The sequence below is a fragment of the Euprymna scolopes genome, chromosome 46 (genome assembly GCF_053919585.1).
Source record: "Euprymna scolopes isolate OS-2025 chromosome 46, ASM5391958v1, whole genome shotgun sequence".
In the NCBI taxonomy this organism is placed as follows: Eukaryota; Metazoa; Mollusca; class Cephalopoda; order Sepiida; family Sepiolidae; genus Euprymna; species Euprymna scolopes.
Window position 1 is genome coordinate 67767804 of NC_136527.1, and position 26697 is coordinate 67794500.

Here is a 26697-nt window from a genome sequence, read left to right on the forward strand (position 1 = left end):
AGAACTGTTTAGTTTTCACAAAAATCCTGTTTACATTGGGGGGGGGTAGACCGCCGGAAGGAACTATGACGACGATGATGATGAGGGAAGAAGGTGGCGACAGAGGGCAAGTGACCTGAGAAAGGCCGGTCATAGAGTGCGTCCCTTTAACTAAATTCCAAAATGTTGAATGTGAATATAAAAAAAATAAAAATCATTTCTTTAGTAAAGATTTCAACAGTTCGAAGTAGTTTCTAAATCTTTCCAAATATAATTTTGTGCTCGCACGACATTGGCAGATGTTTATATATTTGCAAACCTTCATTGCCAATTGTAGAAGTTGACTTCCTACCTCGATATTTAATGGATTTTCTTTAATTTCAGTTGCAATCGAATAGTTTTCCTATGTTAACCTGAAAAGCACTGAGGTTTCTCGTAAATAGCCATCCATTTATATTTTTGGTGGTTGTAGAATTGCGTATACCATTTCAATTTTTGTTGGTTGTAGAATTGCGTATACCATTTCAATTTTTGTTGGTTGTAGAATTGCGTATACCATTTCAATTTTTGTTGGTTGTAGAATTGCGTATACCATTTCAATTTTTGTTGGTTGTAGAATTGCGTATACCATTTCAATTTTTGTTGGTTGTAGAATTGCGTATACCATTTCAATTTTTGTTGGTTGTAGAATTGCGTATACCATTTCAATTTTTGGTGGTTGTAGAATTGCGTATACCATTTCAATTTTTGGTGGTTGTAGAATTGCGTATACCATTTCAATTTTTGGTGGTTGTAGAATTGCGTATACCATTTCAATTTTTGTTGGTTGTAGAATTGCGTATACCATTTCAATTTTTGTTGGTTGTAGAATTGCGTATACCATTTCAATTTTTGTTGGTTGTAGAATTGCGTATACCATTTCAATTTTTGGTGGTTGTAGAATTGCGTATACCATTTCAATTTTTGTTGGTTGTAGAATTGCGTATACCATTTCAATTTTTGTTGGTTGTAGAATTGCGTATACCATTTCAATTTTTGTTGGTTGTAGAATTGCGTATACCATTTCAATTTTTGGTGGTTGTAGAATTGCGTATACCATTTCAATTTTTGTTGGTTGTAGAATTGCGTATACCATTTCAATTTTTGTTGGTTGTAGAATTGCGTATACCATTTCAATTTTTGGTGGTTGTAGAATTGCGTATACCATTTCAATTTTTGGTGGTTGTAGAATTGCGCATACCATTTCAATTTTTGTTGGTTGTAGAATTGCGCATACCATTTCAATTTTTGTTGGTTGTAGAATTGCGTATACCATTTCAATTTTTGTTGGTTGTAGAATTGCGTATACCATTTTAATTTTTGTTGGTTGTAGAATTGCGTATACAATTTCAATTTTTGTTGGTTGTAGAATTGCGTATACCATTTCAATTTTTGTTGGTTGTAGAATTGCGTATACCATTTCAATTTTTGTTGGTTGTAGAATTGCGTATACCATTTCAATTTTTGTTGGTTGTAGAATTGCGTATACCATTTCAATTTTTGTTGGTTGTAGAATTGCGTATACCATTTCAATTTTTGTTGGTTGTAGAATTGCGTATACCATTTCAATTTTTGTTGGTTGTAGAATTGCGTATATCATTTTAATTTTTGTTGGTTGTAGAATTGCGTATACCATTTTAATTTTTGTTGGTTGTAGAATTGCGTATACCATTTCAATTTTTGTTGGTTGTCGAATTGCGTATACCATTTCAATTTTTGTTGGTTGTAGAATTGCGTATACCATTTTAATTTTTGTTGGTTGTAGAATTGCGTATACCATTTCAATTTTTGTTGGTTGCGTATACCATTTTAGTTGCTGAAGAAAATGTAGCAGAAACAAATGGAACTTTTTTTTCTTTCGCAAGTCAATGCCTCTCCCCTTTGTTATTTGGCCATATACTGACCAATCATGCGTGCGGCGCATTGATCCTTTCTCTACCTGGAAGGAAATCGGACAGCTTCCGGTTTGAAGGAAGAGAACTCTTGCTTACTGAGAGAGACGCCAAGCGGATTGGACCCTGTTTTCTTCGCCCTCTCTCTCTCTCTCTCTCCACCTCTTTATGTGTTATTTCATCTGGTATCGACGATTTCCACTGGGAATAACTACCGCAATAGCACCAGGTAGCCAGATTCCAGCTTTTACCCAGGATAATATCTCCCTGTGAACATTCGTCTTAATAAACCTTTTCTTTGTTACATATATTGAAGTTGTTGTATTCGTTGTTTCAGAAGCTTGTGTTGAATTGTTTTCTTAGGTTGTTCCCTAAAAGCACAACACCCTTAAAAAAGTGTAAACATCTTCGAGTTCCGAGTCTGTTCGAATCCATGTGTTTGATAAAAACTCCGTGCAAAGAGATATCAACACAAGAATCCGAGGTGAAATGTATTTGTTTTGCCGAATGAATGCAAGCATCCGCAAAATGTGTACGTTGTTTGGAAAGAAGTAAAAAAAAATCTACTAACACCATAAAGAAGATTATCAAAGATCCTGTTTTAAGTTTGAGTGCCGAAGCTTTATTGACCGAAAGATAAAAACCCGTAGGGGTTGGCGTGTATTATACGCACAGATTTTACTCAGTTGTAGCCGTAGTAACGAGCTTTTTTTTTTTTTTTACAAAGGCATCACCACATTATCAAGGCCCAGAGGCCACTCAAGGATAAGGGTTAAAGAGTGTACAGTAGAAGTTGGTCAATATAGTAATCATTAGTAATGAAAATTTGGTAAATTTAATAACTTATATGGAACGGCTCATCAAGAACTTATTTACTTTAGACTTGAACACAACCATATTGTAGTCAGCCGGAAAGCAGGAAAACGGAAGACAATTCCACAGGCGTGCAGTTCTAAGAAAGAAGCTTTGTTCATGGAATCTATGTTTAGGTTTAGGCACAGATAAAGAGTGGGGGAAATTATTGATAGTGTTTACAGCTAGACGAGTGTTTCTTGTGAAAGTTTGGCGAGGGGGGACCATAGATTGAAGCTCAGTTGAACACTTTCCATGAAAATAACGATACATCAGAGACAAACTCGCAACATCTCTTCTGTGAGATAGAGGTTGTAAGGAGGAGAAAAGGACATCTCCTACGAGGCTACGAAGTCTATTTTGAACTGTATCAAGGCAGGACAAGTCCTTTCTAGCAGCTCCTGCCCAGATGTGGCAACAGTATTCCATCCTTGGACGTACCTGGCTCTTATATAGATAGAGAATAGCATCAGCAGTGAGATATCTACTGGATCGATAGAAAGATCCCACCATTTTTCCAGCGGCCTTGGCAACAGATTTGATATACGTGTTCCATTTAAGATCAGGAGTAATGGTCAAGCCCAGAAGCCTGTCAAAACTTGAGGCCTCCTGAAGACGAGAGCCATTCATTTCAATTGATGACAAATGTGGATTAAAATGTTGATGATGTAAAGAGAGAAGCTTGGTTTTAGATGCATTAAAAGTAACCAGCCACTCCTTTCCCCATTGTACTACATGCTCAAGATCAGAGGAGAGAGAATTGGAGAGTACTTGCTCGTTTACTGTCTTAGATGTGCTAACATAAATGGTAGTGTCGTCAGCATAAATGTCTACAAATGATGTAAGGATATGATTTGGAAGATCATTAATGTAGATCAGGAAAAGAGTTGGGCCAAGGATGGATCCCTGAGGGACACCGGCATTAATACTGTGAGCTTCTGATTTTTGCCCCTCAACTACTACTCTTATGAACCTATCAGAAAGAAATGATTTAATAATTGAGAAGACTTTTCCAGCTATACCATAGCTAGCGATCTTATGAAGTAAACCTTTATGCCATACCCTATCAAAGGCTTTAGATATGTCAAGAGCAATTGCCCTAGAAAGATTGCCACCGTCGAGAGATTTGCTAATCCTATGCGATATAACTGTAAGGACATCTGCTGTAGATCTAGCAGAACGGAAACCATATTGAGTGTCACTAAGAAGGTTATTTTTGTTGAGATGTTTGATTACTTCTGTATTTAACACAGATTCTAGCAACTTACACATGACACACAGGAGACTTATTGGCCTGTACTGAGAGGGGGATGAGCGATCACCTGAATTCTTAAATACAGGGCATACTGATGAGATTTTCCAGGGAGATGGGAAACTATTCTCCTTAAGACAACGTTTAAACAGTTTTGTAAGTATGGGCGCTAGTTCAGGTTGAAGTTTTTTGAGTACTATAATTGGAATACCATCAGGGCCAGTTGCTTTACTGGAATCAAGGTTTTTGATTAGCTTGGCAACATCACGTACAGATATACGTATATCACATAGCGTGTTTTCTGATACAGGAGGAAATATTGGGGGTTGGCGGTCTTGGTCGCAAAGGGTAGAATTAGCTGCAAAGTTCTTGACAAAGAGTTTGGCTTTGTCTGATGCTGACGAGATTACCTCAGGTCCATTGATAATAGTTGGGATGGAGCACACGCTTCTGTTCAGGGCTCTGTTTGCTATTTGCCAAAACTGGTGGGAACCAAGCCGCTGCTCAGCTACTTTGGACTTAACAGATTGAGCATACAACTCTCTTGCGTTCCTTATTACTTTCTTACAATGGTTGCTGGCAGACCTGAAAACGGCTTTAGTTTCCATACATCTATTACGTTTGAAGCAGTGGAAAAAGTGATTTCTGTGCGCAATGGCAGCAGCACATTCTGGAGAGAACCATGGCTGGCTGTTAGGTTTTTGCTGAAACTTTTTAGAGGGTATGAAATGGTCAATACCTACAATTAACCATTCAGTTAGGTCTAATACTATAGAGGACACATCCTTTTTAAACATGGAATGCAGAGGTAGATCAGATATAAATGTACGGAAGCTATCCCAGTCAGCCTTAGTGTATCGATATACTGTACGATGAAGTGGTACGTCTGGGGACTTATTACATTTCATTTTTATCTTAATTGATACAACAGAGTGGTCGGAAGATCCAAGAGGCGACAGAACAGAAACTGAACATAGTTCAGGGCAAGTTGTGAGAAAAAGGTCTAGTAGGCTCGCATACTGGCCGTCATTATCGGGCACATGGGTAGGTTCCTGAACAATCTGAGTGAGGTCATAGGCAATGGAGAAATCATGACAGAACCTCCCCTCATCATCGGTCTTGTTTGAGTGGGTCAACCATTCGACGTTGTGAACATTGAAGTCTCCACATACGTGAATGTTAGCTGAAGGATAAGTAGAAAGGACTTGGTCAATTTTCTCAGATATGCTTTGAAAGATAGTAACTCCGCTGTTGTGGGGGCGATAGAGAGTAAATATAAATGCAGTAGTGTGAGCTAAAGCAACCCGGAAGCACATATACGGTAAGTTAGGATCTTCCCTGGAGATGTCCCTCCCACATGGAAAGCTATCTTTAATATAGGCACATATTCCATGCCCATGGCGATCTTGGGGGTCAGATTTAGAAGTTAAGTTAGAGTATCCTGTAATTGCAAACTCATCTAGGGAAATAGCCTGTCCAATGCCAGTTTCACTTAAAAATAAAAGGTCTGGTTTGGTCTCCTGTAATTGGGTTTCAACCTCTGGAAGGTTAGAACGTAGACCCCTGATGTTGGAGAAGGAGACATGGTAGTAGGGGTCTACGTTGGAAGTTGGAGAACCGGGTTTAATCGTGTATTTTTTCTTGAAACTTGTCATGATGAAATTTTGGAATTTGTGGACTAGGTCGACAGATTTACTTAGAGCAGGACAGAGAGGGGAAACTAAGAGAGAAAAAGAAACGAAGAATTTTTTTTTGTACCACATGATAAGGTAAAGCCGTAACAATTACCCACTAGTATGGCATCGAGAGGCCCCACCAGAAGCTACTGCATGGTCCAGATTCCATTCACCAAATGGCAATACAGCAGTCCCAGTACTTTGCACCTGCTGATAGGACAGCCTCCTTAGTGCTTTCTAACGCATATAGTTCACTATCTATCTAGATTGAAAAGAGGCTGATCATTAAACATTTTATAGTTTTGACACTTTGGTGATGTTGTAACTGACGAACACAATATCTGGATGTTTATCCGCTTTCCAACATCCGTCGTTAAACTACGTTTTTCATTTAGCATCGTTGATTTGACTTAGCCGGATTTTGTTCGACGTTGTTGTATACATACATCATTATGTATGTGATTTATATAAGCAAAGTTTATCGATTTGTGTGTGACAATAAAATAAGTCTGTCTTACCGTGCAGCAGATACTTATTTAATATCATTATGAGTGAGTAGAGATCAGGATGTCCTCTGGAAGAAATATGAGGAAAGAGATTGACTCCGAGTAGTTTAAAACACCTTGTATTTCCAGAACGCCATCTTACCGGAAGCCCCAGCTACCGGAAGTGTCCTGAACTGTCAACGCGCAGTAAATGTCTTTCGTATATATATAACAGACGCATTCATCAATTACATTTTTATGTTATCATTGTATCAGCATTGTCAAATCAAAACTTTGGTATTGAAGATGATAAAGTTAAGGTATACAATAAAGTGAACGTAATTTATCTGAGCTCAGCATTCATTTATTTCATGATTTGATTACTCAATTGTATTATTTTACGTTTTTTGTTTTCGTTGTTGAAAGAAAGTCTTGTTGACCGTTCATCGTCAGTTTCAGATAATATATTTTTGTTAACATTGGAATTAAAATGAATGTTTGTCACCCTTCATACTCTAGTCTTCTAAGCTATTTACTTTTCTTGTGTTTCTGATCTTCGCTTGTCTCTAAAATGATTGGTAGAATTCGCAGGTAAGTAGAAGTATTTCCTGACAGGGATCGCGACGTGAACGCTCCTACCATGATCCCCACCCTAAAAACTGGCTCTTTTAAGAGCAGACAGCATGCATTGCAGATAAGACTTGCTATTTGTCAACCGGAACTTTAAAGAATATAGAAATAAGATTAGAGATACACGAAAAGCAACCAAAAATACATAATCATTCGTAGTTGAACATCGTTTCAAACAATTGTACAATGAAAGTTATGGTAAAATATATTTGTCAAATTTATGAATGAAAAATTCTAAATATGTAATGTATTTATATTTGTGATTGTCATACAAAACGTCTCCTCTAATCAGATATAAAAAATGATATGTCCTAAGGTGGCATATTATACGGACAATAAAAAAGTAAGTATTCCGTGAAAGGAATACATATATATACACTGGTATGAATACGAAAAGAGAAGTTTATTTACGTATTTACATAGTGACAAATAAAGCGTGCTAAAGTTCAGAGGAAGTCTCTGTTCAAAAAGCGCCGGTGAATATGGTGATTCGGGTCCTTATGTAGAATGTTGGGTACCTATCTCCACATAACAAATGAAAATATTAAAACTCGATTAAAATCGAATTTTGCTTATTTACCACAGAAAATTATTTGAGAGATATAAAGACCATTTGCTATTCTAGTCCAACATAAGCAATTATAAGGATGTCAAGAGTAAGACTTATCGAACACAGTGAAAAATATATAAGTTTTAAGTAGATTCATTTAAGAAGAGTCTGTCATGTAATTCGAAAGATATTTTCATATGGTAAATATAGGAACATAACGAACTTTTGAATGAATACAACTAAAGAGCAAAATAGCTACAATAACATGTTAAGCAATTATCAAAATGTGGTCCTCAATGAAGGTATAATATTTTTCTCTGCGCATGTGCATTGTTAAATTTTTTAGGTGACAATTCTGAACAACACACGTCAATACTTTTTACAATTATTTTTTCTGTTGTGTCATAAAAAAAATTTCAGGGAAATGGTTATTGTGGGTAAATATACGATCAAATGTACTCTAAAAATCAAATGTTTCTCGGATTCACGTATGTAGGTTTAATAGTAAATTGAATTATTCTGAAAATCTTAAACAAAAAATTTGTAAAATGTTGAACTTCAAAGTTTAAAGAAAAAAAATAACTAATCTAATATTATATGTACAACTATTATTTCTACAAGTGTGTGTCGGTATGTGGATTATAAGACATTGTTTTTCACTTCTTGCAATTTGCATGTGACGTTTTTAGATGTGTTTAGTTGTAAATGCGAAACCACAAAGCTAAAGTTTGTCACATCCACGCGTGAATTTTAGATTGGATTTTTCGGTGTGTATGCGCATGTGCTCTTCTAAAGCTCGTTTAATTAAAAATGCTGAGCTACAAACTTTACATTCATGAGGTTTCACACCAGTGTGTTTTATCATGTGGGTTTTAAGACTTTGTTTCTGGGAAAATGTGGAGTTGCACACATTACAGGCATAAGGTTTTTCGCCAGTGTGTATTCGCACGTGTCTTTCTAACGACTGTTTAGTTGAAAATGTAGAGTTACAAACTTTACATTCATGAGGTTTGACACCAGTGTGTTTTTGCATGTGGATTCTTAGATGTTCTTTCCGGGAAAATGAGGAGTTGCACACATTACAGACATAAGGTTTTTCACCAGTGTGTATTCGCACGTGTCTTTCTAACGACTGTTTAGTTGAAAATATAGAGTTACAAACTTTACATTCATGAGGTTTGACACCAGTGTGTTTTATCATGTGGATTCTTAGCTGTTCTTTCTGAGAAAATGATGAGTTGCACACATTACAGACATAAGGTTTTTCGCCAGTGTGTATTCGCACGTGTCTTTCTAACGACTGTTTAGTTGAAAATGTAGAGTTACAAACTTTACATTCATGAGGTTTGACACCAGTGTGTTTTTGCATGTGGATTCTTAGCTGTTCTTTCTGGGAAAATGATGAGTTGCACACATTACAGACATAAGGTTTTTCACCAGTGTGTATTCGCACGTGTCTTTCTAACGACTGTTTAGTTGAAAATATAGAGTTACAAACTTTGCATTCATGAGGTTTGACACCAGTGTGTTTTTGCATGTGGATTCTTAGCTGTTCTTTCTGGGAAAATGCGGAGTTGCACACATTACAAACATAATGCTGTTCGCCAGTGTGTAATTGCATGTGGATTTTTAGATTGGCTTTCGTGGAAAATGATGTGCCACAATCGTCACAGACGTAAGGTTTCTCACAAGTTTCTATACACATGCGAGTTTTAAATATTTTCTTTTTATCCATTTCTCTGTAAATAAAGAAATTTTTGTTAATTAACATAGGATAATAAATAAGAATAGTTTAGAAATGGCAGAATAATAAAACTATTTTAAAGCAACATTGGCAAGAAATTTGATTTAAGTTTTTCTTTTTAGGTTTCGAGTGAAGTTGAAGCCAAGAAGCTAATCAAAGTAGGAGACTTTAGCAATTTGAGAGGCATTGATTGCAATTGGTGCAAAGTGAGATTCAAAGGATTAATATACAATTTTTTTAAGTTAAGACATATTCAAAGTAACAAGTCAATTTGTCACTATTAGATGACTTGCTTCAGATGGGAATTAATGGAACTGGAAGGATATTGATCAGTAATGCTCTGAGAAATGTTATCATAGATGTTTATTCCATCCGCATAAATTTCAACACATGATCTTAGAATCTGAGCGCCTACAATTTGAGTCAGGGACGCCATCGAGATCCAAGCAAGAGAATAAACCATCTGCTCTTCATGGATGACCTTAAGCTGTATGCTAGCTCTGACACCGATCTGCACCACCTTCTGCAGGTAGTACACACATTCTCCAGTGACATCGGAATGAAGTTTGGCCTGGGTAAATGTGCCAAATGTACACTCAGAGCTGGGAAGAAGACCCACACAGAAAATATGCAGCTTAATGAAAACATCGACATCAGGGATCTAGAAGAGCATGAGCCTTACAAGTACCTTGGCATTGAGGAAAACGAGAACATACAACATGCCAAGATGAGGGAGAAGATTAGTAAAGAATATGTACGCCGGGTGAGGAAAATATGCAAAACCCAGCTCACCAATAAAAATAAAATTACTGCCATAAACCAGTTTGCTATGCCAGTAATAACATACAGCTTTGGTATCATTGACTGGCCACAAAAATACATCAACCGGCTAGATGTAAAGACACGGAAGCTACTAACGCTTCATAAAATAATATATAGAAATCAGTCTCTACCAAGGCTGTATGTGCCCAGGGGAGAAAGAGGTATGGGACTCTCAGAGATTAATCATCAACATAGGGCAACTATTGTAAGCACCGGTCAGTATCTGAGAAGCTCCCAGAATGACACCCTCTCAATAGTATATGAACATCAAGAGACAAGAGCCAGCAGAACAACATCAGTCACCCAGCTGGCCAAACATTTTGGTCAGAGTTGTCTCTCAGATGAGGACGAAACACCAAACAAGTGTGCCACAGAAATAGCAAGTAAGAGCCGTCAGAAATATACCGAGACCTTTCAACAGATGAACCTTAAAGAATGGGAACAACATCAGCGTGCAAAGTATTTTCTGGGGGAACTTTCTCGGGAATACATAGATAAAGAAGGTTCTTTGGACTGGCTCAAAAGAGGATCCCCCCATCACGATCAGGAAAGGGTCATAATGGCTGCCCAAGACCAGGGATTGATGACCAATGCATTCAAGAAGATGGCAGGGATCAGTAATGACAATAAATGCAGATTCTGCCACACAGAATTGGAAAGTGTTGGTCATCTGATATCAAGTTGCAAAGTTCTTCTAGGGGACGGCTACTATAGAGCGAGACATGATGGTGTATGCAAGTACCTCCACTGGATGATCTGTAAAAAATTAAACATCCAGTGTAGCAGCAAGTCCTGGGAACATCAACCTGAAAAAACAGTTGGAAATGATTTATATACCATACATTACGACCATGTAATCCCTACAGCCACCTACCTTGAAAATGCTGCTGTGAAACCTGACATAGTTATATGGAATAAGTCAGAGAGAGTTGCAACCTTGATTGAAGTGAGTGTTCCTTATGATGGCGGTCTTAACAGAGCTGAAAGAGAGAAACAGACCAAATACCAAGGTCTCATGTATGATATGAAAAGAAACTGGAACCTAAAGGGGATATCGATCATTCCAGTTATCATAGGTGCCACAGGACTTATGAAGAAGAACCTGAAGTCCTACCTAACTAATATTCCTGGTGAACCAAGTGCAAAAGAGATTCAGACAATTGCACTTAAGGGAACAGCGAGGATACTAAAAAGAGCTCTCGGTTGGTTTCAATAAAAAAGCGGGGCAATGTTGGCAGCTGGTTTGGCTGCCCCATACCCGGCATTATAATCTTCAAAGGAAGAAAAAAAAATTGATTAGGATTAGGAATTCCGCTTCAAATAGATTCATGAAGCCTACGAAGAGACCATAATTTTCCGACTATTATCGATCGACTTATCTGTAATATAAATATCAGATGTCCGTTTAAATGCATGTATGTATGCATGTATGTCTGCTTAAAACTTCTGTCAGACGTGTCGGAACGTGAGGAAATCGGTATCGTTTTAAACCTCGAACTTTCGGACGACAAATATCGAGGAATTGTCCGAAAATGTTAATTATTCACCCTCAACGGGGCAGTTTGTATTTTCAAAAGAAATTCACTCTTTTCGATTGACTAGCCTTAATTATGACGTTCGTCACTTCCGGGTTTGCGATGGGCGTAACAACAAAGACGCCACTTTTTTTCACGGTCTTCACCTTCGCGGAACGGGTTCGAGCCTGCCTGTCTACTAACATTTTTTTGGCTAAACACACATCCCCAAACATACGGGCAACGCCTGGCACCCAGGATAGTACTTGTTATGAAAGAAAAGATTTGCTGATTGAGACAACATTTGCAAATATGCAAATATGGCATAGCAAGAATCCCTTTGTTATAGAAAAACTTTTACAGATATTATCAAAGCTTTTGTTATAGAAAAACTTTTACAGGCATTATCAAATCTATTGCTATAGAAAAACTTTTACAGACATTATCAAATCTTTTGTTATAGAACAACGTTTACAGGCTTTATCAAATCTATTGCTATAGAAAAACTTTTACAGACATTATCAAATCTTTTGTTATAGAAAAAAACTTTTACAGACATTATCAAATCTTTTGTTATAGAAAAACTTTTACAGACATTATCAAATCTTTTGTTATAGAAAAACTTTTACAGACATTATCAAATCTTTTGTTATAGAAAAACTTTTACAGACATTATCAAATCTTTTGTTATAGAAAAACGTTTACAGACATTATCAAATCTTTTGTTATAGAAAAACTTTTACAGACATTATCAAATCTTTTGTTATAGAAAAACGTTTACAGACATTATCAAATCTTTTGTTATAGAAAAACTTTTACAGACATTATCAAATTTTTTGTTATAGAAAAACTTTTACAGACATTATCAAATCTTTTGTTATAGAAAAACTTTTACAGACAGTATCAAATCTTTTGTTATAGAAAAACTTTTACAGACATTATCAAATCTTTTGTTATAGAAAAACTTTTACAGACATTATCAAATCTTTTGTTATAGAAAAACTTTTACAGACATTATCAAATCTTTTGTTATAGAAAAACTTTTACAGACATTATCAAATCTATTGTTATAGAAAAACTTTTACCGACATTATCAAATCTATTGTTATAGAAAAACTTTTACAGACATTATCAAATCTTTTGTTATAGAAAAACTTTTACAGACATTATCAAATCTATTGTTATAGAAAAACTTTTACAGACATTATCAAATCTTTTGTTATAGAAAAAACTTTTACAGACATTATCAAATCTATTGTTATAGAAACACTTTTACAGACATTATCAAATCTTTTGTTATAGAAAAACTTTTACAGACATTATCAAATCTTTTGTTATAGAAAAACTTTTACAGACATTATCAAATCTTTTGTTATAGAAAAACTTTTACAGACATTATCAAATCTTTTGTTATAGAAAAACTTTTACAGACATTATCAAATCTTTTGTTATAGAAAAACTTTTACAGACATTATCAAATCTTTTGTTATAGAAAAACTTTTACAGACATTATCAAATCTTTTGTTATAGAAAAACTTTTACAGACATTATCAAATCTTTTGTTATAGAAAAACTTTTACAGACATTATCAAATCTATTGTTATAGAAAAACCTTTACAGACATTATCAAATCTTTTGTTATAGAAAAACTTTTACAGACATTATCAAATCTATTGTTATAGAAAAACTTTTACAGACATTATCAAATCTTTTGTTATAGAAAAAACTTTTACAGACATTATCAAATCTATTGTTATAGAAAAACTTTTACAGACATTATCAAATCTATTGTTATAGAAAAACTTTTACAGATATTATCAAATCTATTGTTATAGAAAAACTTTTACAGACATTATCAAATCTATTGTTATAGAAAAACTTTTACAGACATTATCAAATCTTTTGTTATAGAAAAACTTTTACAGACATTATCAAATCTATTGTTATAGAAAAACTTTTACAGACATTATCAAATCTATTGTTATAGAAAAACTTTTACAGATATTATCAAATCTATTGTTATAGAAAAACTTTTACAGACATTATCAAATCTTTTGTTATAGAAAAACTTTTACAGACATTATCAAATCTTTTGTTATAGAAAAACTTTTACAGACATTATCAAATCTTTTGTTATAGAAAAACTTTTACAGACATTATCAAATCTTTTGTTATAGAAAAACTTTTACAGACATTATCAAATCTTTTGTTATAGAAAAACTTTTACAGACATTATCTAATCTTTTTCATAGAAAAACTTTTACAGACATTATCAAATCTTTTGTTATAGAAAAACCTTTACAGACATTATCAAATCTATTGTTATAGAAAAACTTTTACAGACATTATCAAATCTTTTGTTATAGAGACACTTTTACAGACATTATCAAATCTATTGTTATAGAAAAACTTTTACAGACATTATCAAATCTATTGTTATAGAAAAACGTTTACAGACATTATCAAATCTTTTGTTATAGAAAAACTTTTACAGACATTATCAAATCTTTTGTTATAGAAAAACTTTTACAGACATTATCAAATCTTTTGTTATAGAAAAACTTTTACAGACATTATCAAATCTTTTGTTATAGAAAAACTTTTACAGACAGTATCAAATCTTTTTTTATAGAAAAACTTTTACAGACATTATCAAATCTTTTGTTATAGAAAAACTTTTACAGACATTATCAAATCTATTGTTATAGAAAAACTTTTACAGACATTATCAAATCTTTTGTTATAGAGAAACTTTTACAGACATTATCAAATCTATTGTTATAGAAAAACTTTTACAGACATTATCAAATCTATTGTTATAGAAAAACTTTTACAGACATTATCAAATCTTTTGTTATAGAAAAATGTTTACAGACATTATCAAATCTATTGTTATAGAGAAACGTTTACAGGCATTATCAAATCTATTGTTATAGAAAAACTTTTACAGACATTATCAAATCTATTGTTATAGAAAAATGTTTACAGACATTATCAAATCTATTGTTATAGAAAAACGTTTACAGGCATTATCAAATCTTTTGTTATAGAAAAACTTTTACAGATATTATCAAATCTTTTGTTATAGAAAAACGTTTACAGACATTATCAAATCTTTTGTTATAGAAAAACTTTTACAGACATTATCAAATCTATTGTTATAGAAAAATGTTTACAGACATTATCAAATCTTTTGTTATAGAAAAACTTTTACAGACATTATCAAATCTTTTGTTATAGAAAAACTTTTACAGACAGTATCTAATCTTTTTTTATAGAAAAACTTTTACAGACATTATCAAATCTTTTGTTATAGAAAAACCTTTACAGACATTATCAAATCTATTGTTATAGAAAAACTTTTACAGACATTATCAAATCTTTTGTTATAGAGAAACTTTTACAGACATTATCAAATCTATTGTTATAGAAAAACTTTTACAGACATTATCAAATCTATTGTTATAGAAAAATGTTTACAGACATTATCAAATCTATTGTTATAGAAAAACGTTTACAGGCATTATCAAATCTTTTGTTATAGAGAAACTTTTCCCATTTAGACTTACATTTTCTGTTTCATGCCAGGTAATACTAAGAAGAAAAAATGAGATGATTAACGTTTACTTAATTACAGTTTAATTTTTATATATAAAATATTTAATTCCACATGCTTCATTTCACGATTATTTTATTATTTATAATTCTAAATATTTTTAATCTTTAATTTGAAATATATATTATACATATATTGTTGTACAGGAACTCGATATTGAGAAGGGTGATTTTACAATGGAAGAACTTCTAAATGTACTAAAGAAGACCAAGAATAGTAAAGCTGCAGACTTAGATAACATACCTCCTGAAGTATGGAAGACAGGTGGTTTCAATGACATACTTCTTAATTCATGCAATTCTGTATATAATCAAAACATTATTATATGGAGTGAAGGATGCATACTTTCTTTCCCAATAAAGGTGAGCTAAGCATACCAATCAACTACAGAGGAATAACACTCACTCCAATTGCAGCAAAAATCTACAATGCCATGCTTCTCAACCGTATTCAACCAAAGATTGAAGAAGTGCTCAGGAAGAACCAAAATGGATTTAGAAAGAATCGCTCTACTACTAGTCAAATACTTACTGTTAGGAGACTGAATTAGGGAGTCAAAGCAAAAAAAAGAACATTCAGGCAGTCATGATCTTTGTAGATTTCTCCAAAGCATTCGACTGCGTACATAGAGGAAAAACTGCCAGCATATTAAAATCATATGGCATTCCAAATGAAGTCATTAATGCTATCATGATGCTATATGAGCACACTCGAGCAATGGTCAGGTCCCCAGATGGGGACACTGAATTTTTCGACATCCACACTGGGGTTCTACAAGGAGATATTCTTTCCCTTTTTCTTTTTATTGTCTGTCTTGACTTTGTACTTCGGACCTCTGTTGATATGCACAACACACTAGGCTTAACCCTAAATGAATCCAGAAACAGACGTCATCAATCAACACACATAACTGATGCAGATTACGCAGACGATATTGCTTTGTTCGCGAACAACATTGTTGATGCGCAAGCACTGTTACATAATTCAGTATGGACTTCGGGATTTGCTGACAAACTGAAAAAGCAGTTCTTCAGGGCAGTGGTAGAGTCTGTCCTTGTTTACGGTGCTACAACCTGGACACTGACCGAAAGGTTGGAAAGAAAACTAGACGGCACATATACACGTATGCTAAGAACAATATTAACTATATCTTGGTAAAATCATCCCGCGAAGCAGCAACTTTATGGCAACCAACCTGCCATATCTAATACCATCAGAGAAAGACGCCTACGATTTTCCGGTCATTGTCTGAGGAGCAAGCATGAATTGGTGAGTGATGTATTGCTATGAACTCCACGACACAGACACGCAAGCAGAGGACGACCTAGATCCACGTACATCCAACAAATAGCACACAACGCCAACTTTGAACCTGAAGATCTGAGGCAACTGATGGAAGACAGGAAACTCTGGAGAGGGAGAGTCACATCGGTTCGGACAAGGAGCCCGTGATGATGATGATGAATTTGAAATGCTTTCTATCACACATAACAAAAAACGTTTCCAAATTAAAAAAAACATTCCCAAACTTCGATTAAAAAAGAATTCTTAATCGCAATCCAATACAGAATTTGTAATGTAACATAAACATTTAAAATATTTTATTTAAACAAAAAAATCTGAAAACAAAGAATATTAACGTTAATTTTTCAATCTTAATGCAAATATTACAGTCAGCACATCAGCTATTTCTCTTCTAAACGAAATTCATAATACTTTTCACTGGATAAGCTAAATTTGCCGAGGTTACTTTAAATTGCTATACACCTAACTTTTTCTCAATATCTAACCTGTTACCTACTTGCAAAGCTAAGATTGCTTTAGAGAAAAAAGTTTTTTTGCCACAGAAATGATATAGGAAAGCAGGTCGTATTTTAGGAAAAAGATATTTTCTCTATAAAAAAGAAAGTTAGGAATTCTTAGAGACGCATTAGAATCGGTGCATAATTTAGAAAGAGGATATGTTGATAAAGTGGAAGTTTGACTAAACTGTTATTCTATTAGTTTTAATTTAGCTCTTCTTGATGTGTTAGTTACTATCGCCTTTAGGGTGGATTGAACTTTCAACCTCTAGATAACTAACTCTGACCTAATTGTTAAAGAAACCTTAAACATAAAAACGTGTTTATAATTTTCACTGGGGCTCAGTTTCGCATGTAAATGCAATGTAAAATATTCACATTCTTTCCGACCAGATATCCTTTATAATTCTGAATTATTTTAGATGAAGATTGATTATTCGTAGTTTTTGGATTCTACGGACGATTGTTCTCATCTTGAGTGTGATATGTACAACGTTTGGGTCGATGTCCCTTCAGAACTTAATCAGATGTATTTTCTTGAACTCTAGAATCTGCATGGAATTTCGAACAGAACCGTTTATTTAATCCACGGCGATAGCATGTTCTCGTCCCGGCAGCCATGATTGAATAAAAGTCCTAATTAATTCACAAATGATCGACCTTGTAAATTAAGTACTTGTAAAAATTCAGTTCTAAAAATAAACTTTTATGGAGGTTGAAGACCCAATCTTCAGTGAGAGCAACTACCTAAAAGCTATCGCGAACTATTTAGTATTTCTACCCGGTAATGGCTGAAGTAACGAAAGCAACCTACCCATGTTGATTAAATAAAAAAGTTCCATTTGAAATGTTGTGCAAATTCCAGCGTTCGATAACAAACACATGAATAAGATTTGAGATTACATCGACTAAAACGTTTTGCAAATAAAACTCAAAATGAAATTAGTAATTCAAAGAATCCAAATAATACAAATGTTAATCGACATAAAACAAACCATTTCATGACCCCCCTCCATTAATTGTTCAATGTTGGCAGGTTTTCAACACCCAGTGCATAGTTAAAGAACTGTTGGAAGAAGATTCCTTGTTGATTAATAATTTCATCACCACCCCCTCCATTAATTGTTCCTTGTTGATTAATAATTTATTTTAACATTTTTTTTCGAACTGGCGCGATCCTGGATATGACCTTAAACTATATCCAGTGGTGAGGCTCCAGCTTGCGGATATTGGGGAGTGTGGAGCCATCCTTTAATTGCTACTGCTCCCAGGTCCACTCTGACCCGGAGTGTTAGGTCCCTAACAGGTACTAACTATGGGTTAAATAGAAACCAACTTGAAAACAACAAATGCATTCTGTTAAATTTTTCTTCAAAATCTTTGGATTCGGCATTAAATAACCTGAAAAGGGTTGATATGCCGTAAAACAAAAACAACTAACGAACTGGCGCAATCATTTTGGAAATTTAAAAAGAAATAAAATATTGCAAGGCAAGAATTTATTTTATTTTTTTCGGCGGTGGGCTAACTATTTGCTGAATAGGCACTTCCGAACAATTGTGAGGAATGAAACACAATCATGTGACGCCAGACTTGTGTTTACTTAATGATTTAAAAAAAAACCTTTGTTTATCTTCTTCAAAGTGCAATTAATAATTAATATTGTTATAATTTTGTTGCGTTTTAAGATTTGCACAGTTAAATGATTACTAATATAAAGGAAATTAAAACAACCCCTTCTATATATTGGCAAACAATAAATTCTTAAATCGAATATATGTCTCTATATGTTTTTTTTTTTTTCAGAATTTTAAATTTAACCACGAAACTTATATATTGCTCTATTCTTAAATATTGAGCTTTTTCTTTTTGGCTAGGATCACCTTAAAAACATTACTTCAAATACTATCTATCAGGATTTTACATCTTAATTCTATCAGTGTCTTATCTCGCTTATTAATAATATTATAAACATCCGTATATTAAATATGAAATACGGTTTTCAATTGGTTAATTACCGGTTTCCATATTTTATTTAGAACAAACGAGACAAACTAGAGATCGTAATCATCCACAAATATTTATTTTTGGTGCAACAATATTTTCCAATTGGTTTTAATCCGGAGATAAAATTGCTGGAAAGAGTCATGTTTATATTAAACCATAATATTTAACAAGAAAATTTAAACACCATTAATTAAACATCTAATTTGTACCGGAATATTTTTAAATAATGGAATTGTAATCGTTTTAAAAATTAAATTTTTAGGAAGTGTTTTTTCGTTGGCATTACAACAGATTATAGTATATTTTAAGTAGAAAAAAACGCTAGTAAAAAAACAAAAACAAAAAAAACATAATATTAAATTTATATCAATTTTTTATATTGCAACTTCAAGGTAAGTGTTTGTTGAATACGTGCATTTAAACTTAAATACATACATACACACACACATATATACATATATATATATATATATATATATACATATATATATATATATATATATATATATATATATATATATATATATATATATACATGGTGGGCCAAAATAAGGGTCCTATCTTTAAATAACTTCCACAAAATAAAAGTTAAACTCACCAAACTGCATGGCCCACCCTGTATATATATATATATATATATATATATATATATATATATATATATATATATACAGGGTGGGCCAAAATAAGGGTCCTATCTTTAAATAACTTCCACAAAATAAAAGTTAAACTCACCAATGTGTGTGTAGACTGACCCTTCCGAGATTTTTTTGAAATAAACAAGACAAATTTTAGCCGAAAAACACTTCTTAAAACTTACATGAGTTTATGAATTTTTAAAAATAGGACCCTTATTTTGGCCCACCCTATATATATATATATATATATATATATATATATATATATATATATATATATATATATATATATATATATTACATATTTGAACTCTTATGTTTCATAATAAATACAAATTACGATCAATTTCAAGATATTTTTTCAAATCTCGAAAAAATAAAAATGGATTTTGGGGGAAAAGTACGCACTAAAAATATTTCCCTTGTATAGTTTACGGAAACTACATTTTTTATATAATTCCATTCTAAAATAAATAAGTATCGAAAATTCCACAAACATATAACCATTAGTTGATTTTCGCTAGATTTAGTAAACACGGGTATGTTCGGAATGCTTCCTACATAGGAACGTTATTTTAATTTAAAGCGTCAATTATGTGAACTCGGTTTGGTAATAGTGCATAAAACGAGACCTAATTTTCAAAGGTGGCGGCAGGTCTGTAGATCGAGTTATGGAAGCACAAACGTGATACAATCCTTCCGATATTCTTCAAAACTGATTTCTTATATATATTTTTAAGATATTAAGATTTTTTTTGTTGATATATTTTTTCTAACATATTTACGTTTTTTTAATATCGTTACGTTTTCTTTTTTAAATGTAGTATGTTTAAATATACTTTATTTACATCTACTTTCTTTTTTAAATGTAGTATGTTTAAATATACTTTATTTACATCTACTTTATTTTTTAAATGTAGTATGTTTAAATATACTTTATTTACATCTACTTTCTTTTTTAAATGTAGTATGTTTAAATATACTTTATTTACATCTACTTTATTTTTTAAATGTAGTATGTTTAAATATACTTTATTTACATCTACTTTCTTTTTTAAATGTAGTATGTTTAAATATACTTTATTTACATCTACTTTATTTTTTAAATGTAGTATGTTTAAATATACTTTATTTACATCTACTTTATTTTTTAAATGTAGTATGTTTAAATATACTTTATTTACATCTACTTTATTTTTTAAATGTAGTATGTTTAAATATACTTTATTTACATCTACTTTATTTTTTAAATGTAGTATGTTTAAATATACTTTATTTACATCTACTTTATTTTTTAAATGTAGTATGTTTAAATATACTTTATTTACATCTACTTTATTTTTTAAATGTAGTATGTTTAAATATACTTTATTTACATCTACTTTATTTTTTAAATGTAGTATGTTTAAATATACTTTATTTACATCTACTTTATTTTTTAAATGTAGTATGTTTAAATATACTTTATTTACATCTACTTTATTTTTTAAATGTAGTATGTTTAAATATACTTTATTTACATCTACTTTATTTTTTAAATGTAGTATGTTTAAATATACTTTATTTACATCTACTTTGTTTTTTAAATGTAGTATGTTTAAATATACTTTATTTACATCTACTTTATTTTTTAAATGTAGTATGTTTAAATATACTTTATTTACATCTACTTTCTTTTTTAAATGTAGTATGTTTAAATATACTTTATTTACATCTACTTTATTTTTTAAATGTAGTATGTTTAAATATACTTTATTTACATCTACTTTCTTTTTTAAATGTAGTATGTTTAAATATACTTTATTTACATCTACTTTATTTTTTAAATGTAGTATGTTTAAATATACTTTATTTACATCTACTTTATTTTTTAAATGTAGTATGTTTAAATATACTTTATTTACATCTACTTTCTTTTTTAAATGTAGTATGTTTAAATATACTTTATTTACATCTACTTTATTTTTTAAATGTAGTATGTTTAAATATACTTTATTTACATCTACTTTATTTTTTAAATGTAGTATGTTTAAATATACTTTATTTACATCTACTTTATTTTTTAAATGTAGTATGTTTAAATATACTTTATTTACATCTACTTTATTTTTTAAATGTAGTATGTTTAAATATACTTTATTTACATCTACTTTCTTTTTTAAATGTAGTATGTTTAAATATACTTTATTTAAACCTGTGCAGTCTAGTATAAAAAATAATATATAAAAATATGTAAACTCTCTTAATCAATGGATTTTGTTTTTTTTAGTCACATTTTTTTTTTCAAATAACTATTTTTATATTTTGTTAGATAGTTTAGATATTTCTATGCGATTAAAAAACACAAAATCAATTGATAAAGAAAGTTTGGTACTTCTACAGTTTATCGCGGAAATGGAGACACCCGTTGTTTCGGGCACCTGTCATTAAAATCGGAGGAAGAAATCAGTGTTTTAAACTATAACCGAAGTATAACAAAAAAAAATCACAAAATTGTTTTTTTTTTAATTATATTTACTTACGTACGCTTTTAAATAAATGTCTTTACAATTATATCTTGATACATTTTTATACAATAAAGTTTTTTATTTTTAAAATGGCGCTTGCCCAGTTCAAATAATTATGAATATATCATTTTCATTTTCTGTTTTTATACACGTTTCATAAAAACTTTCTCGTTTTCAGTAATTAAATCGAAACATTTCCAATTAAACAATTACAGATGTGTTCTTGCATTTTCTTTATTTACCTTTTTCATAGTTCTTTCCGGAAGTAATTAATATCTAGTTTAATTTTCTTATTTATTTTCTAGTTCGGCCATAGTTTTAAAATACTAATTTATCCGTCTAATTCTATTGACGGGTTCCCGAAAAAAATGGCGTCTCCACTTTCGGCGATAAACTGTAGAAGTACCGAAAGTTTACGTATTTTTATATATTTTTATTACAAGGGTTGAAAAAATAAATGTAAAATATATTAACAAAAAAAAATCTTAACATTTTGTTCAAATATATAAGTAATCAGTTTTGAAGAATAGCGGAAGTATTGTATCAATTCTGTACTTGCATAACTCAATTGACAGACCTGCCGCCATCTTTGAAAATTAGGGTCTCGTTTTATGCACCATTACCCTCGATTTCGTCTCGCAATTTCATTATTTTCGTACGATAATTTTTAAAAAAATTATTACTAGTTTATTGTGTCCTTCTTTTAAATCGTACAAAAGTTATATTGATAATATTAACTTATTATAAAGTTACATCGTGTTACATATGGGGGTTAATTCTGTCCTCAATTTTGGAGGCGCCTATTATTCATCTTATTACGGGTGCTGTATGTTCGAAAAATTGACAACTCAAATGTATTATTCTCTGGAGATGGGCAGAGCAGTGGGCCTCTATACTTAAAAAAAGATTTCTTCAAAATTGAAATAAATGGACAACATTCTTTTTATCTTTGAAGTTTAGTGGTTTTTTGGGGGGTTTTTTTTGTTTTGTTTTTTTTTCTACCCTGACATACTCAAAGGGTAATCTGACTTCGTTAAACTCATAAAATTTAATAGTTTATCGAGCCGACATTTTTATAAACTCGAGAGATGTTTATACTTTTCTCCCATTTGTTATTTGGTGTTAAAATTTTCAAATAATTCACATGGACTAAGAATAGTTGGAATATTCGCTTTCGTGTTTGAAAAAAAAAAAACTGCAGCTGCGATGTAGTGTTTTATTTTTTTCAAATAAATTTAAAAAAAAACATTTTTATTCAATAAATTATTTTGCCATGTCTGTATTACTGTCACTGTTTTTTGTTGTTGTTGCTTTTGGGTACGTAGTATTTTTCTTTTAAGATGATCTTTAAAAACATTTTTATTTAATAAAATTATTTTGTCATTTGTGCATTACTGTTTTTTCTTGTTTTAGGTATGTAGTATTTTTTTCAAAGATTAGTTTTTCAATGAATTATTTTGCCATTTGTATATTACTGTCACACCTTTTTTGTTATTGAAAATGAAGTCCACGAATTCTCTACGGATTACTTCAAAAATGGCGGTAAATAATCGAATGTTTACAGCTTGCAAGATATGGTACTCATAAAATAAAATTATATATATATATATATATAACTTTTAAAAAATATACCTATTTCGTGTTATTATATTTTTATTATTTTTTAAAATTCAGGAAATATGTAGCAAAAATTAAAAAAGCAAATAAAAAATAAACACGCGATGCATTGCATGCACTAAAGACAGTTCCGAACTATTTATAAATTTTAAGTCATAATCTTTTACAAATTTTGGTTATTTTATGTACAAAATAAAACGTCGGATATTTGTCGTCTGGTAGATCAAATGAAGACTTAGAATTAAAAGGGTTGATTTCTAAGGGTATTCGGATCTGTTAAATGAATATCATATTTAAACTTGCCGCGGACAAGTAGTTCTTATGACATTAAGACCTTAATTTTCCGATATTTTACTTAGGAATTCATTGGCCGATATTTTTAATATATGTTGTTTACAAGTGTAAAAAAAAACTTACTTACTAATTGTTGGATGTGTAAGTTAGAGACAAACATACTAAATAACTTATTTTTTGAAGATGGCCGATCATTTTCAACCAGTTTGAACTGAGCACCACTCTGACTTAATTTTAAGCGAATTTTTAAGCCTTCCCCACCTCCGAAAAGAATGTCTCGAAAAAGGTTATAATTTTATAAGTTTTATTCTATGATGGTCTCACAGTCTAAAATAATTATTTTTATTTTGTCTCCAAGGTTTTCATTGTGTTTACAGGTAATCGCTTAAAAGTACAATCTCATTTCTTGTGATAGGTGATGATCGTAATTAACAAATAAATGTAAATGTAAAGACAATTTTCTTTTCGATTTGATATGCATTTTTTATGTTTTTTTTAATTATTATATTTTATATTTCGTTCAATTCATTTCTATATTTGACCATTTTTTATTTTATTCATCCACTTGTGTTATTAAGTAAATTCTGTAGAAAAAATTTTTAAGGTAAAAGTACATCTCAAAGAAATTATTTAAAACATTAATTTCTGTTTTTGATGGTTTTGTTAAAAAGTCATTACAGATAAGTAAATTGTTTTTATAAAGTTAAAAATTATTGCTTGTATCAGACCCCCCCATACTCTGACCTTTAAACATGCAAATAAAATAAATCGTTTGATGAATATTTTTACTTTTTTCGCTGTAGATTTTTACGATGTGTTAAATTTTGGACGCCATTTGAATTTCTCATATGCAATAAGTTGTAAATAAAGAAACAAAATTATACTTTTATCTACTGAATTTGTAGAGATTTAAAGTACTTGTGCAGTTTATGGGCCGTGTTATTTATTAGATAGGATTTCCAAGTTGTATTCAATTTTTTAAAAACATTATTACATCAAGGTAGAGAATATGAAACAAAACTACTCTCTTCCCATGGTCTGTATGTTTGGTTGTTCATTTTAATACTAGTAATTTATTGGACCGATCTGGTCGAAATTCTGTATAAACCTTTGTTATCATAACGTGCAGTAAACGAAATGTTTTAGTATCCGTTCGATACACACTTAAATGTTCATAGAGATTAGTATTTAACGCAAAACATGAGCACATAAAGCACTTATCAAAAGTCAAGGTGCCAAAAAATATAGTTTCTGAATAATGTTATTGTGTTCCCCCGTTCCATTAATTGAACAAGTACTAAATGAAATCTTCAAAGAGATTAAAGTCAATTTTTAATCAGAGTTTTTAAAATTAATCTCAATTACACCCATTTTCCGCCTTAAACTAGTCCCAACTTGATTAGAGAATATGGTGAAGGTACAGGATAGTTAACAATAATATCATTTGATGTTGAAAAAAGTTCTGAATAATAACGTTATTTAAAATCATTCATAAAATTGGGATGGGGGGGATCCTTGTTAAATATTATATTTTTTCACAGAAAAGTTTTACATATTTTGAAAAACATACTTTTTATTCAATTAATGCAGGATTAAAAATTTGACAAACTTTTATTAGAATAAAATTTCAAATTTCATTTTTAAAAGTTAATGTAAGCATTTATTTTATTGTGAACTTTATTCGAATTGTTTTTTTTATTTTGAATTTTAATAAAACATTTTAAAATTTTAACCTTATTTTTATCCAATATTCTTTTGCTTGCATTGTGGATTGAAACTTGTGGATTTATTTGCTGTTTTTACTTTACATATTTTTTTTTTTACAAATGTCATGAAAACATTTCTACAAAAGATAACCTTATTCCAATAATATTATACTTACTTTTAACCAATATTTTTTCAGTTAGTTTGGAGTTGAAGCCTTCCTAGGTTGAAACCAGTTTATTTGCTGCGTGTGTGTTTTAATTGTTGTAAATGGCATGATTAACTGCATCGCGTCGAGTTTATATTGGACTAGATGGCGCATGCTCCATCGGTCAAAACGAAACATTCTAATCTCTCTCTCTTTCTCTCTCTCTCTCTCTCTCTACCAAGTAGTTCGCATTTCATTTCACCTATGACACTACAAACAACTCCCAAATTTTCCATCACACACATAATGATATAATCATCACTCATACAATGCCTGGGATATAAAAACACATTCACTCATCCTTTTATAGCACTAACGAAATGCTCTGTTGAGCTAGCCATTGTTTTTTTTTTTAATTTTACAATAAAATGCTTTTCTGAATCTTGCTTTTCCGATCATCAGATAATGATCTGTTCCAGATTTCGTATGAAAGTTCAAACTCGCAAAATATTGCCCTTTCAGTTTCTTGATGCACTTTGCTCAAAATCCTTGAATCGCTCATTAAAGTAGCGATAGTCTACAACCTTTTTCGTATTAAATTTCTTTTTGACCATAAGTATGCAACAACACAATATTTCTAGCTGTAAGGTTCTGCTAGGGGACGGCTACTATACAATGCGACACAATGAAGTATGCAAATATATCCACTGGATGATCTGCAATAAGTTAAATATCGAATGCAGCAAGAAGTCATGGGAACATATACCCGAAAGAACAGTCGGAAACAAGTCATATACGATCCACTATGACTATGCAATCCCTACAGCCACGTACCTAGAAAACGCAGCTATAAAACCCGACATTGTAATATGGGACAAGAAGGAGAAGGAAGCAACCTTGGTGGAAGTTAGTGTCCCGAATGATGCTGG

At 31.5% G+C, this 26697-nt stretch overlaps 2 protein-coding genes across 2 annotated transcripts in view; one reads left to right on the forward strand and one right to left on the reverse strand.

Moving 5' to 3' along the window:
- Nucleotides 1-26697, forward strand: part of LOC145271304 (uncharacterized) — a 285483-nt gene that overhangs the window by 20796 nt on the left and 237990 nt on the right. The window lies entirely within an intron of this gene.
- On the reverse strand, nt 7394-25882 carry LOC145271095 (uncharacterized). The gene is made up of 2 exons (XM_080126639.1): nt 25799-25882; nt 7394-9094 (listed from the first exon to the last, which is right to left on the reverse strand). The coding sequence occupies exon 2, from the start codon at nt 9088-9090 to the stop codon at nt 8077-8079; it is 1014 nt and encodes a 337-aa protein (XP_079982765.1). The 5' UTR covers nt 9091-9094; nt 25799-25882; the 3' UTR covers nt 7394-8076.

Excerpts from the sequence above, each read along its gene's own strand:
- LOC145271095 (XM_080126639.1), bottom strand. The coding sequence starts at position 9,090 with ATGGATAAAAAGAAAATATTTAAAACTCGCATGTGTATAGAAACTTGT.